Source organism: Diorhabda carinulata, chromosome 5, assembly GCF_026250575.1.
Source record: "Diorhabda carinulata isolate Delta chromosome 5, icDioCari1.1, whole genome shotgun sequence".
NCBI classification, from domain to species: domain Eukaryota; kingdom Metazoa; phylum Arthropoda; class Insecta; order Coleoptera; family Chrysomelidae; genus Diorhabda; species Diorhabda carinulata.
The window spans coordinates 22245715-22264629 of record NC_079464.1 but is presented as its reverse complement, the minus strand read 5'-3'; the positions used below and the strand labels follow the sequence as shown (position 1 = coordinate 22264629).

General features: G+C 30.4%; 1 protein-coding gene across 3 annotated transcripts in view; it reads right to left on the bottom strand.

The window, feature by feature from the left end:
* LOC130893625 (ecdysone-induced protein 78C) overlaps nucleotides 1-18915 on the bottom strand; it is a 105588-nt gene that overhangs the window by 16669 nt on the left and 70004 nt on the right. For all 3 annotated transcript variants that reach the window (XM_057799861.1, XM_057799860.1, XM_057799862.1), the window contains 2 exons: nucleotides 12497-12621; nucleotides 3320-3461 (listed from right to left, as the gene is read on the bottom strand). In XM_057799861.1, the coding sequence (XP_057655844.1) occupies nucleotides 3320-3461; nucleotides 12497-12621 (267 nt within the window). The remainder of the gene's footprint in view (nucleotides 1-3319; nucleotides 3462-12496; nucleotides 12622-18915) is intronic.

The following is an 18915-nucleotide window of genomic DNA, read 5'->3' as shown; positions in this document are numbered from 1 at the left end:
GGCAGATTACCACGAGGACATGGATTCGGATATTTTTGAAGACTATTTTGGTGAATTAATAAAATACCTTCCGGCTGATTCAGTAGTAGTTATGGATAACGCAAGTTATCATTCTCGACGCATAGAGAAGACTCCAACTGCATCTTGGAGAAAATAAGAAATTATTGACTGGTTAACCGCCAAAGGTATTGAATTTGAAGATAATTTGATAAAAAAAGAACCATTAGCTATAGCAAATTTAAACAAACATCGTTTTATAAAATAAACCGTGAAAGATATAGCAGAAAAACATAGTGCGCACACCGCCATATCATTGCGAACTAAATCCTATAGAACTTATATGGGCGCAAGTGATTTGTAGCAAGACACAACAGACAGAAATCATAGATAGGTTAAGTAGAACTGTACATACAGGCGTTTTTTCATAATAAAGTTCCCGCTTTCCCCCACCTCTTATTTGAAGAGATAGACCAAAACTTATACAATCAAACATTCGCTGAATTTCTTGAAGAATACGAAGGCATCTTAATTTGGCAAAATTTGTAATTTATTAATTAATTTAATTATTTAATTACGCCCTCTGGCGGTGGACCTACCTCTGTAAATAATTTCCAGGTTTTTCTCGAGGTTACTTTTGTTATAAATTTTTTTTCCCGAAGCTGTACTATAATGGCCGAGAGCCATTCTTATTGGGACACCCGGTACATCATACAAACCGTATCTTAAGTTCGTCAACTAGAATAGTTAAATTAAATTAAATATGCTTGGAAATAATTTAAGGAAAGGCATACTAATACAATTCAGTGATACCCCATAATTTAATAGCTCCTACAGTACGATACTGATACTCGTATGTACTGTACTGTATTTTGAATGTGATACTAAAAGTAGAAAACTACTTTTACTTTCACTGTACAGTATTACTTCTGCTACGTTTAAAAACGTTCGCTCTATAGTTACGCATTTTTTATACACAATTGGATGGTTTAAGATTTGATAAAATAAACTGTCCTTATCGCTTTATCCTGTATTAGTTTATGTAATTTATACGTTGTATTTCGTATTTATATGAATTTTCGTTAATATTATTCAATATTCATTAATCCGAAATGGGTCTGGTCCCATTTCGGATTTTCGGGTCTCCACTGTATCCCCTCTATCTAATATGTACATACATAGATCCCCATAAGGATTTGTAAAACCTATTTCAAATAGCCCTTTCAAATACTTCAACATCTGGCAGCTTGTTTTAGGTCATATAATGCTTTACTAAGTATATATGAAATAAGTTGTGGTAATTGTGAGCGAAAGTACATTGGGCATGTAAGAGATCCGTTATTGTCCGGTTTAAAGAGCACATAGCTCCTTTGAAATATGGGCGGACCGGAAAATCAGGTATTGCCAGTCACAATCATGACATAAATATTAATAATGTAAACTTGTTAAAAATATATCCAATAATAAATTATTGGATGCATTAGAGAGCATTGAAATTGCTAGATGTAAGAGTAGCTTAATTAGGGATAAAGTGCCAATTACTTACAGCGCACTCTTTAGTTTAGTAGTCAAAGAATGAATGAACATGAATATTCCAGCTGGAATTAATTTTCGCGGGAGAAGGTTTATTGGTGGGAAAATTTATTATAAAACAAGTAAGTCAAGTTATTAGGTTTTAGTCTAATTGTCTCTGAAGATGATAATTTGGTTATCGAAACGCACTTCAGACAGTGTAATTGAGAGTTTTGGTGATATGGTGGTGTATACAGTGTATTCAGTATATATAATGCTTTGTTTAGTTTATAGACCTGATTTTCCTTACTTTCTACACCGTCAGGTACTTGCATATACATTTCTTCTTTAAGTCACCATTTAAAAACGCAGTTTTCACATCCATCTGGTGGACTGACAAACTATGTTGGTTTGAGAAGGCTTTTAAAAAACTTAAAGTTGAAATTCTTGCAGCTGGAGCAAATGTTTCATCATAATATACAAGATACTTTTGACTAAAACTATTAACAGTCTACAATATTTTTATTATTTGGTTTCGATACTAAAGTATGTTGCAGTTAAAACTGCATTACCCCAAAATATTTGATCTAATTTCGCACAAGATATCATTGTTCGTGCTCTCTCTCTTTGATGGACCTGACCATCCTTTCGGATACACCATTTAATTGTGGAGTTCGTGGTACTGTGAGATAACAACTTATATCTGTTTGTAAAATAATTCTTCATCTCGTTAGATAAATATTCTCTACCATTACCTGAATATAAATTTACTTTTTTCAATTTAGATCTGGACTCACTTTTTGCTACATAATCGTTAAACATTGTAAATATATCAGATTTATTTCTAATTTAATAAGTTACACAGTAATGAGTGAATACATCAACGAACAATACAAAGTAATTTTGATTATTTATCGCAGAAGGCGTGATAGGTCTTTCTATGTAGTTTTTGTTTTTAAATTTATTAAACGATAGTCGCGCTTGTCTACTGTTTATACAAGCTTCACATAAATCATTATTAGGTTTTATTTCACTTAATTTTTCTACATCATTTACTAACTGCTTATTGCTTATTTCATTAAATGTATCTTTTCCAATAAAGCCCAATCGCTTATGCCATAATTTGAAATTAGATTCAGATACGTTATTTGAATAATTAATAAGGCTATTAATTACAAAAAATTCCAGGGTAAATAGATTGTTATTGGGCTTACTAGTCATTACTGTCTTACCATTATATCTTCCTTTTTTTCCAGATTCATTGAAGTTTACTGAGTTTTCTGCTTGTAATATTTTGTACCGGGTGTCCCAGTAAGAATGACTCTAGGCCATATATCGGGAACCGTTTATGGTACAGCTTCGGGAAAAAAATTTATAACAAAAGTGACCTCAAGAAAAACCTGGAAATTATTTACTATCATAGTTGTTAGGAGTGGTGTGGAAATTATTTCGGTACTACTAATAAAAACAAGTTTTATGTTGAAAACATAAAATGAATAAACTCTTCGCACTTGAGATTTAGCGCTTTGATACTGAGACAACTCTGATTTGAATCACTTTTTTATTTCTGAGACAGGTACAGTTTAACGAAAAATGAGAATTTATTCTTTTCCTATGAAATTATTATGGTTCACAGTAATGAAATGTGATTTTGTCATAATCAGCTTTTGCACTGATTCTATCAATTTTAAGGAGGATTTGGAGGATTTCCAACTATCACACCTACATAATAGCACATTTCTCAAATGAAAACTCACAATCATTCGAACAATATACTAAGAATAGTATAAACATTAATTTATTTACTCACAGTCTCTAGACATCCCAACGGATAAACATTTTTTGAATCGGCAATACTGGCATCTATTTCTGTTTAAACGTATTACTAGGCACTTGCCGTCTCGGAGGCATCGATATTCTATTTGCTTCTGAATACTTCTTCTGAAGAATCCCTTGAATTAGAAACATAATTAATAATTTAAATTGGTGGTTTTGATGCCAAAAATAAAGAATTTGAAGAAGGCTCTTTTTAATTGGTACCAATTTAAAAATAAAAATTTTTGTAGTAACATGAAAAATAGTCATCTGCTTTTCGATTCAGCTCTATATAATTTGATTTGTTCTCATTTACTGTTATAATATTTTTATGGAACGACTTGTTTTGGTGTATTACGCAAAGTTCCTCTCCAGAAAGTTAATATTCTATAAGAAGAGATTTCAGCATATATTACAAAAAAATGAATGATAACAGCAAATTACCACTCTAGTGATATTTTTTGCAGCAATTTTCACATAAATACCAATTCAATATAAGAAAGGAATTAGTCCAAGATCTGAATACTACGATTTTTACCAGTTTCTTGTTTTGAAGGCATCCATCTTTGAAGGTTGTATGAGAGCCGGGTTTGGTCGAGAGGGTGTATAGTTACTAGATCAAATAAATTAGCCAAAAGCTGATATGGAAGTTAATATTTACTAGGTAACATGATGTCGTCTTTTTCACGTCAAAATTCAGTAATTTTTCATATAATATGACCAAAAAATCACGTCCTGGAGACGTAAAAATAACGTAAACATTTCACAGCCCAGTGACGTAATTTCACAAAGTCCTTTTGACATCTCTTATAGACGTACTATTCATGTTAGTTTTGTCAGTAAAAATGCCTCCTATATTTAGGTAACAAACATATCTTTAAATAAAATAACAATAATATAAGAAAAATTAATTTATTTGTTCGCTTTCAATTTGTATTAACTAAATGTATTAATATGATATTGAAAACAACGGCCAGTAAGTTTCTGTCTGTTGGTAGCTAGCTAATGTGAATTGATGAGTGCAACCCGGTTATTCCCTCCATTGGGAAACTCAATACCTACACAAGTGGACTTCATCTAATAATTATTATGAAAAAGTATGGTTCGATTAACTATAAAGAAAATTAACGAAAATACGTATTAATGATCGGATATTATTTATATAAGATACTTTGCATTTTTATGTACACAATAATAGACCCAGATTATAGTTCTTTTTTGCAATTGGTTGAGCAAGTATGCAGGAGGTATCGATACTATTATTATTATACGTACATACGAACTGATTAACCTGGCTCGTTAATGTAAAAATGAATTAAATTAAATATAAAATTTATATACCAATTAAATAAAATTAACTGGAAATAATTATTTGAATAGTATTAGAAAATTGTTCGTACGTCACAGATCGTATGACTTATTTACATGGTTGTGAATATTTTCAATATGTTAGACACTTGAGAACTGTAGAAAACAGCTTTCTCTACCGAGAAACTGGATATGAGATATGATGACAAAAAGTTACTACGACTCTAAACTCATTAAATCATAATAATAAAATGTTATTACTAGTAACTGAAATTTCAATTAAAGTAAAGCTGAGTAGGCTGTAGCCTATGGCGGCAGATTTCAAGAGGCGGCAAATTTTGTTCAATTTATCTACCCATTTTTAAGAAAAATCTTGTTAACAAAGAGAATATGAGATATGAATTTTTTAGGAAGTCAAGTAATTTGTTAAATGCTTTGTAAAATATGCAAAAATTTTGTTTTTGAACAGCTATTTGCCAAGAAGAAAACAAGGATCTTATTCGAAATATTAGTTCTCCTATTATAAAGTTGAAATTCAATTGATAGAAAATATAATTTTAATAATTAAGAAATAGGGTATCTAATTTTAAAGGTGAATAGAGGCGACTTATTATATGTAGATAATATTGAAACTTTATGGACACCACTGTATCCAAACCAATATAAAAAAACAGCGGGAGCATACTTCAAAAATAGAGAAACCCACCACCTCTTAAGTGAGAATACCTCACGAGGAAAAGAAACAGCAAGAAGGATCTCCCTCTTCTACGAAAAAAAACTTGCCGGAACCTGGACAACCAGGAGGCAGAGATGACCCTCTGAGGCGTGGACTCAGTGAGACGGGTTGCTAATTGTATCTGCGCTACATCAACAATGGGCTTGTACCAGAGGAAGGCAGAGCCAAAGTATTGGAGCATAGATCCAAGAGGTAGTGAAACTAAAACACTACACTCAGCTTCAAAGAGGAAAAGGATTGAGACTAAATCAACCCAAAATCCTGCAAAAAAGAAAAGAGAAGAAGAGGGCAAAGACACTGCCTCAAACTCTAAGAGAGGCACCGCGGCTTCTGCCAGGCTCGTGAGGGTTGCCATTCTGCCGAAGGCCTTCCCTGAGATTGTTCTCAGCGCGGACGAACAAACTTCGGTGAAAGAGGCACTAGTGGATGAGACGTTCTCTAAGGAGCATAAGATACAATTTAGGGGTATCTAATTTCGGCTGGGACTAATTCTGGTCGACTGTGAAACACCATAATCGGCTGAGTGGTTACCGCTGAGGTTCTCAAACTCGCAGGCTGGACGGGTGCGGAGTTAACTACATGTGCGGGAGAAGATATCCCGAAAGCACACACTGTCACTATAGGTTTGGAAAATACCAGTTCACGGGCTAAAGAAAAAGGAGGAGAACAAAGATTTCAGCACCTCCAAGGAGCAAACTGAAGATGCTAAGGAAAATGTGAAGGACACAGATCACCTCTACATCGAAAGCCTGGGCGACAGAGAATTAACCTCCGAGGCTCCAATTTTGATATTGACATGACAATTTGCGTATTCATATTAATCAACAGATCCCCTACATCAAAATGAGAATAAAATGAAAATAGAAATTTTTCTAATAAGAAAAATTGATTTTTCCTCAGTTCTTACATCTCAATATGTAGCAGTCTTAATCAATCAAATTATTTGAAATTTCATAAGAATTTACAAAACACAGCTATAAATTTTACTTTAATTATTTAGGTCTTTTTATCATCTATAGTTCCTTCGTTCCTATTATTCCTATTACCATTGTGAAAAATATATTGATAAAAAACGGTACAAAATTAAAGAATATCATAGTAGTTGTAATATAATATTAATTTTTTGTCGTAGCCCTGGAGTATCAGATTGTTAAGTGACAAATGGACTAAGAGTAGTTTGTTTTGACTAATATTTATCGAGATGGCGGATCTCCACGGAGGCCCCAACTTTTTCTTATCTTTACTCAACTCCAATTTAATATTTATTCGACATGTAAGGTTCCTCACAAGAATAGATTCATTTTAATTTATTTCTATCAAGGTATACAGTATTAACCGTCAGCTAAATGAATTTGATTGAAATTTGCGTAAACTTAGTTTATATTTGATGCACTTACAATATAATTTTTACTCTCAAAACAAGTAACAAGATATTGGAATAAAAGTAAACATGTAAATGTAAAACAAGAACATCTTGTCCGATGAAAAATAATGATGGCTTTAAAACAACATTTGAGTGTTCAAAACCGGTTCGAATATAAAAATACGAAACCATAGTCGTTTGATTAAAATAGTAACGGTACACAGATGATTTCCTTCTCGGTAAGGAATTGATTGAACATTCAACATATAATATATACAGAGAGGAATACATATTTCAATCCATGTGTTTCATTTGAAAAGTAGCCGCAATATTGATATATAAAATGAGGATTCGACTGAAATTTTTTTGTACCATTTTAATCGTTTATAATTATGTCACTGAATTAAATGAAAAAATTTCAACATGAGTAATTTCAAATCTCAGTTCCTCAAAATTATTTTTTAACATTAATTTAATGCAGTTAAATATACCACAAAGAAAATTATAAACATCGTATATATACAGATAAATTTGTTATTGTTTAGTAGGCTTATCCTGTAGCTACACTCGATATAAGGTGATTTTACATTTTGTCGATTCCATAGTATTTTCCAATATGACGTTTCCAGAAATTAGGAATTCTTAAGGAAACAATTATTTTTCCAAATACTTATAATCTTTCTCCCGACAAATATTCAGCCGTCGAAGACTATTTTTAATAATAAGTATATTACTTTTTTCAGCTTGTGAAGAATCCAAATTCATGACTCAACCTAGAAAAACGTTTCATTTTTATTATTTTGAATTCGAAAGATATTTGTGGTTAATAAGCTATCGGATTGAAAGAATTATTTGAGACGAAATTAATTTATATATTTTAGTTTTGCTCATTTTCTCAAGTTATTATTTCTGTTATATTTGGTAGGTATATTTGTTAAGATTTTCCATAATCAAAAAGGAGAAAAAAGGATTTCCTTTGGTACCTCTCAATCCCGTTTTTACAGAGGGATTGGAAAGCATATCCAACAGTAAACTGTTAGATGCATTTGAAAGCATTTTCATTCTTTAATGTAAGAATAGTTTAAATAATGGCAAAGGGCCTATTCCTCACAGAAATCCCGTCTTGAGTTTATTAGCTAATGAATGAATGGGCAATTTCCCACCGGTGTGGGTTTTTCTCTGGAATTGTTTTTCACGAGTTTATTGGTTGTAAAGTTTAGCATAAAGATGTAGGTCAAGTTAATAGGTTTTAGCTTACCTCCAGTCTTCGAAGACGATAACTTGTTTAGGGAAACGCGCATCAGACAATGTAATTGTGAGTTTTGGCGGAATGTCAGCGTAAACAGTGTATTCAGTATAACAGTATATACATAGAGAAAAATACTCACACACAAACAAGATACCAACAAAAGTTATTAATAGACATTCTTAAGGATATTTTATAGTTTCTATAACTAGGCTCCAAATTTGTTATTTAACCTATAATAACTAAGGATATTCCAAGTAAATTATGTTAGCCAATATTGATTTCGAGAAATATCGTTTTAAAAATATACAACAACCAACATTCGAGCTAACCATATTCAGGAACATAAAAAATCTTGTATTTACCGAACTACTATATGAAAACGATATATTTTTAAAAGATAATCCAAAATTCATAATCTGGGTTTTGTCACAGTTACAATGGAGACTCAGCAATAGTTAAATTTATCCAGAAAACTAATTGACAATAATACATCATATAAAGAAGTTAATAATGATGCATCTTTTAAAACAACCAATGATTGTACAAAAAACAAATTGACAAAAAAAAAACAAAACGCTTTTCTGCTAAATTCTATTGTTTACCAAAAATTCATAAACCTACGTATCTGCTAGACCAATTGTATCATCAAGAAACACTCCAGTTGAACGAACCTCTTACCATTTGGTTAAATGCAATTTAAATTTTATAACAATGTTTATTATATAAAAGACTTCTTTAAAATTGATAAAACTTTTAACGATATGGTATTACCATAGGAATATGTTCTCTTAGATTTAAATATGCTATCACTTTAAATGTAATTTAATCTATACATATCTTATTTTTTTTTTTAATGAAAAGTAATTCATAAACGCACAAACCTCAAATGTAATTTTAAAATTGTTATACTTTTATACATAGCTTTACATTGTACTTTGACCATAAAAATGCATCTAAATGTTCTTGACTTTAGGCTATATATATATATATGTATATATATATATATATATATATATATATATATATATATATATATATATATATATATATATATATATAAATTTATAGAAGAAACATGAATATTGACGTTTCGACTAATTTTAAGTCTTTATCAAAATATGCTATTGACTCTGAAAATTTGTGTATATATATTAATCAATAGATCACCTTCATCATGAATTTAAAAATAAAAATAAGAATAAAATCAAACTGGAACTTTGTTCTAATAAGCAAAATTAATTTTTCCTTAGTCCTTACATCTCAAATATGTAGCAGTAATCAATTAAATTATTTGTAGTTCTATTAAAATTTACAAAATATTGCTATAAATTTTACTTTAATTATTTAGGTATTTATCATTTATAGCTCTTTCGTTCTTATGAATGTGAACCGGTATAAGCAAAATAAGAAAGTAGTACTATAAGTAAATGCAATAGAATCGTATAAACACTCCGAGGAGAATGAATTATTAGTAACTGAAAGTTTGGCTTAATACATACTCATAATTCCATTAAATGTATAATGTTGAAACAGTAGTTGATATTTGTAGATAAGAAAGAAATTAAGCATTTGACATCCATTGAGAAGGTAAAAGAAAAAATTCCAAACCAAAATATGAATATCCTAAAAGTTTTCGGTAAATCGACGTCGCTAAATGAAAAAGGGTTTCTTTAAAATGTTTAGAATAAGTTATAAATTGTGTTATCATTTCGATTATAATGAACTGCAACGTGTTATGCACATTCGAATACTAAAAATATAAATTAAAGTTTAAGTATTTCTTAATCTCGTTTGGTGTGAGCATCTAAGAGTAGGCGGAGCTTTCTCTTGCACATAATAGTTTTGAATTCCTCGCAATACGCTATCATCAGTTCTTAGTTTTTTTGATGTTTTATATTTATTTTTGGTAAAGAATGTGTCACCATGCCTCCAACGATATCAACTCGACTAGACGTTGTCACCAAATATTAATAAGACAAGAAGAGTTACTCCTGTCATAATGATTGGAGTCGGGCTTTCAAAAGCGTGCCAACACGACCCGACTTTCGCAGTTATCAGTGTTTATACAAGGTTGTTGAGCTGTGACGATCGGAATAAATACATTTTCACTAGATGATTCAAAACTTTGAATGCATTAAGAAACCAGAGGAAAAAATTTTCATTCATTTATTTGGTGGATCTTAACAAAAAGTTATATAGAAAATTGATAATGTGTGAGATTTATAGTTAAAAAAACAATAAGAATGTTGCAAATACCAAATAGAGAAATATTCTAATTACCGAATTGTTGAGTATAATACATCACTTTATAAAATTTATACTGGTTGTTCAATATTAACAAAGACTTCTTACAACAATGAAATAAGGGTTACGTAAGCAAATGATTCCAATAAAATTTTGGAAATTTCCCTAATTGAAATAAACAGGTTTTCAAAGATGTAAAATATTTAACTTGATTTTTTATAGAATAACTATACTTTATAATTCGGTTAGTAAAGCGTAAAATAAATACGCAGCAGTCTTAAAAAATTTATAAGGAAATTCTTTACAAGGATGCATAGAAGGCACATTTTTATATAACTCCTCAAGTTGTTTCCACATTTCCGTGACAACTAAATTTATTAAATTTTTTAACAAAGAGTATTTCTAATTGTTTGACATAATCTACGATATTACTTGGAGGTGAATTCGAAGCTTTTAGAATTAGAATATGCTTAATGCTCTAAAAAAATGGAAGCTTCTTTTCCCATTATTAAACATTATACAGATTGTACAAGAGTGTTGCACAGTGTTGCCACAATTTAAAAGCTGAATGTAAAAATTGAACTAGAAAATGTACTAGATTGTACCAACTTCAAACAAATTTATAGAAAGATGTATAAACATAAGTTTAAATTAAATTTTTTTTCCAAAAACGTTATAGACTGTGTCAATTATTATTTTAAGGATGAAAAATTTATATAAAGTTTACCGATAAAATTAGCAACGCAGTACAAAAATCTCACGATCTAAATATATTTATATTTGCAGAAATAATAATAATATTTATTATTATTAATAATAATAATTTCTATCTGAATAAAAAAAATCCCGCCTCTGGTATAGTACATGCTCCCAGTGGGAGAAATTGGGAGAAAACGAACGCAGGGAAAATGTATAAGAAAAAAGGAAAAATGTACTAGCGTATAAAATACACTAAAATTTACTTAAATTGAACAATTGTACTAGCTCTGGCAACACTGGTGTTGCAGTGTCCGTACTTGAAAGATACTCGCATGTAAAAACTTTCAAAGAATTATTACTAGATATCATTGATATATCTATCTTTATATTTTTGTAGGAATTTGAGCAGATCAGAGTTTCTCATAAAGACAAAAAAATTTCTGGTTATTTTCCAACCATTTATAAAATTATTAATATATTTCTCCCCGTATGTCACTTTTCCATCCTTTCGATTAACTTCCATTAATTTGAATGAATAATTAGTTCAAGTTAAATTAAAATTGCTATCACTATGGCAAGTGAGGACAATCGATATATTAATGCATTTCTCTACGATACAACTGGTTTATGCAAGGTGACTTCGGGCGATCGAAAAAGAGTAGCATCCGTTATTCAAGTTATATAGGCATAACAAGGGGAGGAGCCTTAACTTGTTAAGATTAGGTGACGTTGTGCAGTTAAAATATTATGCAAGCGTTTCAAATTCCATATTAAAAAGTGTCTCATGTATGACTAAGACAAAACATTGAGAAATTCCAAATATTTGGTATTCCTACTTATTTTCGGTCTCAAATCCAATCTAAGTGATATGCTTAATTTCATGAATCAAATAAACCGACTTAATTCCTTATATTTGTACATCTAGTAATTAAAAAATATATATAATTCCAGCTTTCATGCGATTAACTAGGACGCGACATGTTTATAATGCCGATTGGCACTATCACCTCCATTAAAAATACAGGGGACGATTGTTATTATTTTTTTAGAAGTATAAAGATTCAGCTATAAAAAGTATGTATAAAAGTAAGTATGAAATGAATGAATATGACATCAGATTGCTATTTTTTAGTTGGAAGTCTGAAAATTCATATAAAAAGATTTGATATGGATCGATAAAATTTTTTCTGACCACTTCCATATGCTGTTACTCTTACTTCTTACCAAATAACGCTCATTTTCCGTGTCCTTCATTATCAAACAATTACCAAAACAAATTTGTCCAGTATCCATGACGATTTAAACAAACTAGAGTAATATGTTTTTATTGCGAATTTCATTATTAATGCTGCATAATAGGGTATCCCTAAGATATTCATCAAAGGAGTAATCACCTGACTCATAATAACGTTATAAAGTGATAAAGGAGATGAATTTATATAACATAGCATGTATACATGAAAACAATTTCAATCTGAATTATAATTATGAATTTTCAAATTTTGGTTCGTAATTAAAAAACAAATACGTTGCTAGAAAAATACAATTTAAGGAAAAAGTAATAGCTTCTTACCTTACATCCTTCACAAGAGGTTACTCCGTAATGGTAACCAGATGCTTTGTCTCCACATACTTTACAAGGAACGAAAGATTTGGTGGTAGAGGAACTGTTAGAATCGGCAGCGACGTAATGTTGTTCTGAAACGGAATGATAGTGTTAAACAACTCATATAGAAACTGGCAGATGTTGTTAATGTAGCTTCTCTAGGGATGTTGTTTTTAAAATATTATATTAAATATTGACTAACGCAGTTTTTCACTATATGTGTTTTGGGGTAGTGTATATTTAATGTTTTGGGATACTTCGATTATATACGACTTCAAAATATTCTATATATCAATCATGAGCTTATATGACGCATCTATCTTCTCCTATCTTCATTTTAAACTTCCTGTAAGCTTTGTCATGTTGCGCAATACTTATATGAATATATCTCACATAAAAATGTTTTAGAAAGCAAAAAAAAATTTTTTAAATGAATCAGTTCCTTGGCAAACCTTTTTTCATAGAATAGTTATAATTACCTATGATACTAATTAATATTTTTTACGAAATCTCTAAAATAAATAATTTCAGGATTGTACTGACTATTTCCTTCGAAAAATTTAAGCCAACCAAAAAGCTGTAATATTTTATGTTTACCTAGCAACGATCAAATTTCAGCGATAATACTGCACTAGTGCAAATTATCGATTATTTGCACTAGTGCCAAATTTTCGTCTAGGATTAATAAACATCATTTGGTTTTAATTTTATATTTTAAGAAAAGGAACAATTATTGTTTATTTTAAATTAAATTTTTCTCAGGAAATAGTCTGCCAAAATGCCCTCTCGTGCATGTCAAATTGTCTCATAATTTCCTCTCGTGCGCATTCGCGCACTCGAGAAAATTAAATTATCGACAATTTGACATGCACTCGGGACATTAATATTGACTATTTCCTTCGAAAAATTTAAGCCAACCAAAAAGCTGTAATATTTTATGTTTACCTAGCAACGATCAAATTTCAGCGATAATACTGCACTAGTGCAAATTATCGATTATTTGCACTAGTGCCAAATTTTCGTCTAGGATTAATAAACATCATTTGGTTTTAATTTTATATTTTAAGAAAAGGAACAATTATTGTTTATTTTAAATTAAATTTTTCTCAGGAAATAGTCTACCAAAATGCCCTCTCGTGCATGTCAAATTGTCTCATAATTTCCTCTTGTGCGCATTCGCGCACTCGAGAAAATTAAATTATCGACAATTTGACATGCACTCGGGACATTAATATTGACTATTTCCTTCGAAAAATTTAAGCCAACCAAAAAGCTGTAATATTTTATGTTTACCTAGCAACGATCAAATTTCAGCGATAATACTGCACTAGTGCAAATTATCGATAATTTGCACTAGTGCCAAATTTTCGTCTAGGATTAATAAACATCATTTGGTTTTAATTTTATATTTTAAGAAAAGGAACAATTATTGTTTATTTTAAATTAAATTTTTCTCAGGAAATAGTCTGCCAAAATGCCCTCTCGTGCATGTCAAATTGTCTCATAATTTCCTCTTGTGCGCATTCGCGCACTCGAGAAAATTAAATTATCGACAATTTGACATGCACTCGGGACATTAATATTGACTATTTCCTTCGAAAAATTTAAGCCAACCAAAAAGCTGTAATATTTTATGTTTACCTAGCAACGATCAAATTTCAGCGATAATACTGCACTAGTGCAAATTATCGATTATTTGCACTAGTGCCAAATTTTCGTCTAGGATTAATAAACATCATTTGGTTTTAATTTTATATTTTAAGAAAAGGAACAATTATTGTTTATTTTAAATTAAATTTTTCTCAGGAAATAGTCTACCAAAATGCCCTCTCGTGCATGTCAAATTGTCTCATAATTTCCTCTCGTGCGCATTCGCGCACTCGAGAAAATTAAATTATCGACAATTTGACATGCACTCGGGACATTAATATTGACTATTTCTCCGACATTTCTGAGATTTTTTTCCATTTTCCTTGACTCCTGATTTGACAGGTTATTTTGGAGTGAGTAGTATATATATAGTATAGGTAGTATATATAGTACTATATATATATTGCGTTACCATAGGAACGAATAATAACTTATTAGAAGTGTCACTGTAAAGTTTGACGTCAAAAAAGTAAACCAGAGTTACGTAATAAATTCAAAGAAAAAAGATGTCCACCGAAATTGTGAAAATCGAAAAATTGGAGTATCGAGCCATCATCAAGTATCTGTATTTAAAAGAGTTAAGAGGTAAGCAGATTTATGGAGATATGCTTAATACCCTTGGTGATCAATGTCTTTCGTATGCGACCGTGAAAAATTGGACTGCAAGCTTCAAAAGAGGTAAATTTTCCATTGAAGATGATGAGCGATCAGGAAGGCCAGTTTCTGTGTCGGTCCCCGAAAATATGGATGCAGTTCAAGACACGATTTTATCAGACCGTCGAATTGGGCTAAAACGGATATCTGAAGCCCTGAATATTTCATACGCACGCGTTCATCATATAGTTCACGTCAATTTGGACATGAGAAAAATTGCTGCAAAATGGATCCCCAAATGTTTTAATGTTGACCAAAAGCGTGTAAGGGTAGAAGCATCGCGTTCGATCTGTGCTCGATTTGATGTAGATGTAGACTTCTTAAACCGAATTGTTACTATGTATGAGACTTGGGTATATTATTACGATCAAGAAACAAAGCAACAATCGATGGAATGGCCACACTCTGGTTCTCCAAGACATGAGAAGTTTCGTATTATGCTGGAAAAGTTATTACTTCAATTTGTTGGGATTGCCATGGAGTAATCATGATTGATTTTTTGGATAAGGGTAGGACAATAACTGGAGATTACTATTCGACACTACTGATCACTACGGGAAAAAATTGAGGAGAAAAGACGCGGACAGCTATCCAAAGGTGTTTTGTTTTTACAGGACAACGCCCCTGCCCACAAATCTCATGTTGCCATGCAAAAAATTCGTGATTTAGTGTTTGAATTACTAGAACACCCCCCTTTCACCAGATTTAGCTCCGGCCGACTATTATCTCTTTCTTTAATTGGAAAAAAGTTTAAAAGGTCGTACATTTTCTTCAAAGGAGGAGGTAATAAAAGCTGGGGAGGTCTGGTTTGCAGAGCAAGAAGAAATATTTTTTTTGAAAGGTCTAGAGACGTTGCAGGTTCGCTTTAATATATGTATCCAATTAAGAGGAGAATGTGTTGAGTTATAAAATATGTTGCATCTAAATGTCTCTAAAGGTCTCTTCTGTTTTAAAAGTAGTTTTTTTTGATAGTTTTTAAAAGAAAGATAAATTTTGACATTTCAACTTTTCTTTAAGTCTCTATCAGAATATTTTGATAAACATAGATCAAATAGTTGACCGTATTTGCCATATAGCTAGAGACAAATTCTGTCATACATTAATTCGCGATACTTTTCTTTCTCGCAATCGATTTTAACGGTATTTCGATAGTCGTTAACATACCTGATTTCGACGTGACTTTCGTATTTAAAGTTGATCATCACAGATTAAGTAGATACATGTATTGAATTCATAGTACACCATAAAAAAACTAGGATGTTTCTTGTAAACATGTGAATTATCGATTATTGTTCTTGTCATTATTTACCTAGTTACAAAATAGAATTATAATGTTTCATTAAAATTAGAACCTTTAGTAAGGTATATTCATTAATATGAAGTATTTTGAATCAGAAGCAATGTTTCAAAATAATTTATGTTAAAAAATACTGCATCAGAGCTGAGCAAATATATAAGAGAAAAGAACAAACAGTAGGAAGATATATTTCAATATGGAGAAAATAAAGCAATAGTAATAGTAATTTTGAATTTGGGGATTTGAAGGTAGGAGGTTTGTTAACTAAAGGGGAGAAATAGCTTTGTGTTTTTTGGAGGTTGTGTCTGTGGACGAGGCACCCAATTTTTATTACCTGGGATATTTATACTATCATTACCGTCATTTAGATGTGGAAAGTTGGTGAAGTTGTGTAATAGATTGTATATATTGTTTCAGGCAGTTTTATTGTAGCTAGGGTTATTAACCAAAGATTCTGCTTCTTTGAATGATATATTTTATTCATACATGTTTTTTTTAATATTTAGTTGATGCTGATAATTAGGATATTCTTTTGACACAGATTTGGGACCGTTTTGTTCTCAGTATATATAAAATTCCTCACTTTTACATTCTATACCGTCTTCAACAATATGTATTTGTACACATTTTATACATTTCTCTGTAGTACTTTTGCAGAAGTTCTTAGTATTTCCATAGCAAAGGCATTTGTAGCACTGCACTACAGGAAAAGCATATGGCTCTACAATAAACCGAACAAAATCAATTTTGACAAAAATAGGTAAATTATTTCCTAAAAATATGACAATCAATATTTGTCTGGGTACGTAGTGTATGTCTCTATCGGAATCAATAATTTTGTGTTTCATTCTTTTAAAGCCTACGACTTTTTTTTCGCTTTCAATATTTTCTAAGATATATTTTTCGTTCAAAAATGTGATTTGTGATTGAAGAAGATCGGGATATAAGCTATCAATTTGTTGCCCTTCATTATTTCGTGACCTATAATTAGATTTGCAGTATTATAGTTTTTTAAAATAATGTTCACTTTATTTTTACCGATTAGCTTGATATCTACTATATCTTCGTTAAAATTTTTTTCCTTAAAAAGGTAATGACCTATCATAACTACAGATATACGAATACTGGTTTCTGTAGGTTCAAAAATAACATAAAACGGTCCGATATCGGTTGAAGAATATTTATTACTTAAATTGTACTTGTTCATTTTGTCAGGAGACTCATGTTGAGATGGGCGCCCTCGCCTGTCTGACTCATCAGTCATATTAATATGAAGTTATTAACTTACCCAATGCCAAAGATGTTATTAATAAATATTACCACTAGTAGAAGCTCATTTTCTGTACTATTTAACGATAAGGCACACCACACAAACCGATTATTCTATTCGAAGGTTCGAAAGGTACTGTTTAGATTTTGAAAAAAAAAACAAATTTTATGGATTATTCAACGCCATTGACAACTAACTAGCTTCACCTAACCTATGAAATTCAACTCCTCTCATAATGACCTAACTTATAAAATTCAATGGCATTCATAATCGAACCAATAAATATGAAGCTCCATTCATAATGACCCAGCCTATAAAAATTTAATGTTATTCATAAACTAACCAATAGATATTCAACATCATTCACAACTACCTTATCTTATCCAACTCATAAAAATTCAACGTCATTTATAATCTAACAACTAACAATTAATAACGATTTCGATAGTAACCAGAATCAATATTTTTATCAAACGTCATTTTTAAACCCATGAATTTACTGTTTTTACAAGAATTAACAGAATTTGAAACCGTCGTAAATCTTACTTATTGTAAGTAATTTTATTATTGTTATATATTTCTACATATTTTTTATATTGTACGAGACAATAATTTCAGCACCAATCGATGAATACATAAGTATTCGAAAGCTCGAAAAATATATTGAAATTAGACCACTTTGGTGTTTTCTTGCCACGTTCCCAATAAAAAAGCGCTCATTATATATATATATATATATATATATATATATATATATATATATATATATATATATATATAAGTATACAAGCTGTTACTTATTGGGGACTGGCAATGAAATACCAAAGTGGACTAACTAATATATTTTCCGAGCTTTCAAATACTTATGTATTCATCATCGTCTGGGACTGAAATTATGGTCAAATATAATATAAGAAATATGTATAAAAATAATAAAATTTCTACTTGCAATAATTAATTGCGATTTAATTATTTTAAGTAAAATACATAAGTATACTTTCGTATTTCATTGCCATATGAGAAATTAATATTAAAGATTTGACTTATATGCTAAAATTTAATCATCTTCGTTTCCATTACATAATCTGCTAATATCGGGTATATTGAAGACCCCATTGGTGTTCCAAAGATTGGTTGGTAATTCTTATTATTATAATAGAAATATGTATTTATAAAATGTATCTATATGTTCTTGATTTTAGGTCTCTTTTGGGAAGGATAAAAAGATACTACAATCAATTATAACAGAAACGAAACATCGAGACAAAAATTTTATTTACCACATGGACAAGGATATAATACGTTATCCAATTGTTTCACTAAATTAAAATCTAAAACATCAAAAAACAAAAGAAATAATATTATATATCAAGTGTCTGTCTACATAGGACAGACCTCTCAATATTTAGAAAATGGACTAAAAGGTCATCAATAAGATAAAAAAAAATCAAAAAATACCAAAAAACATAAATTAAAAAGATTCAAAACTTCTTTACATTCATTCACAAATTTGAG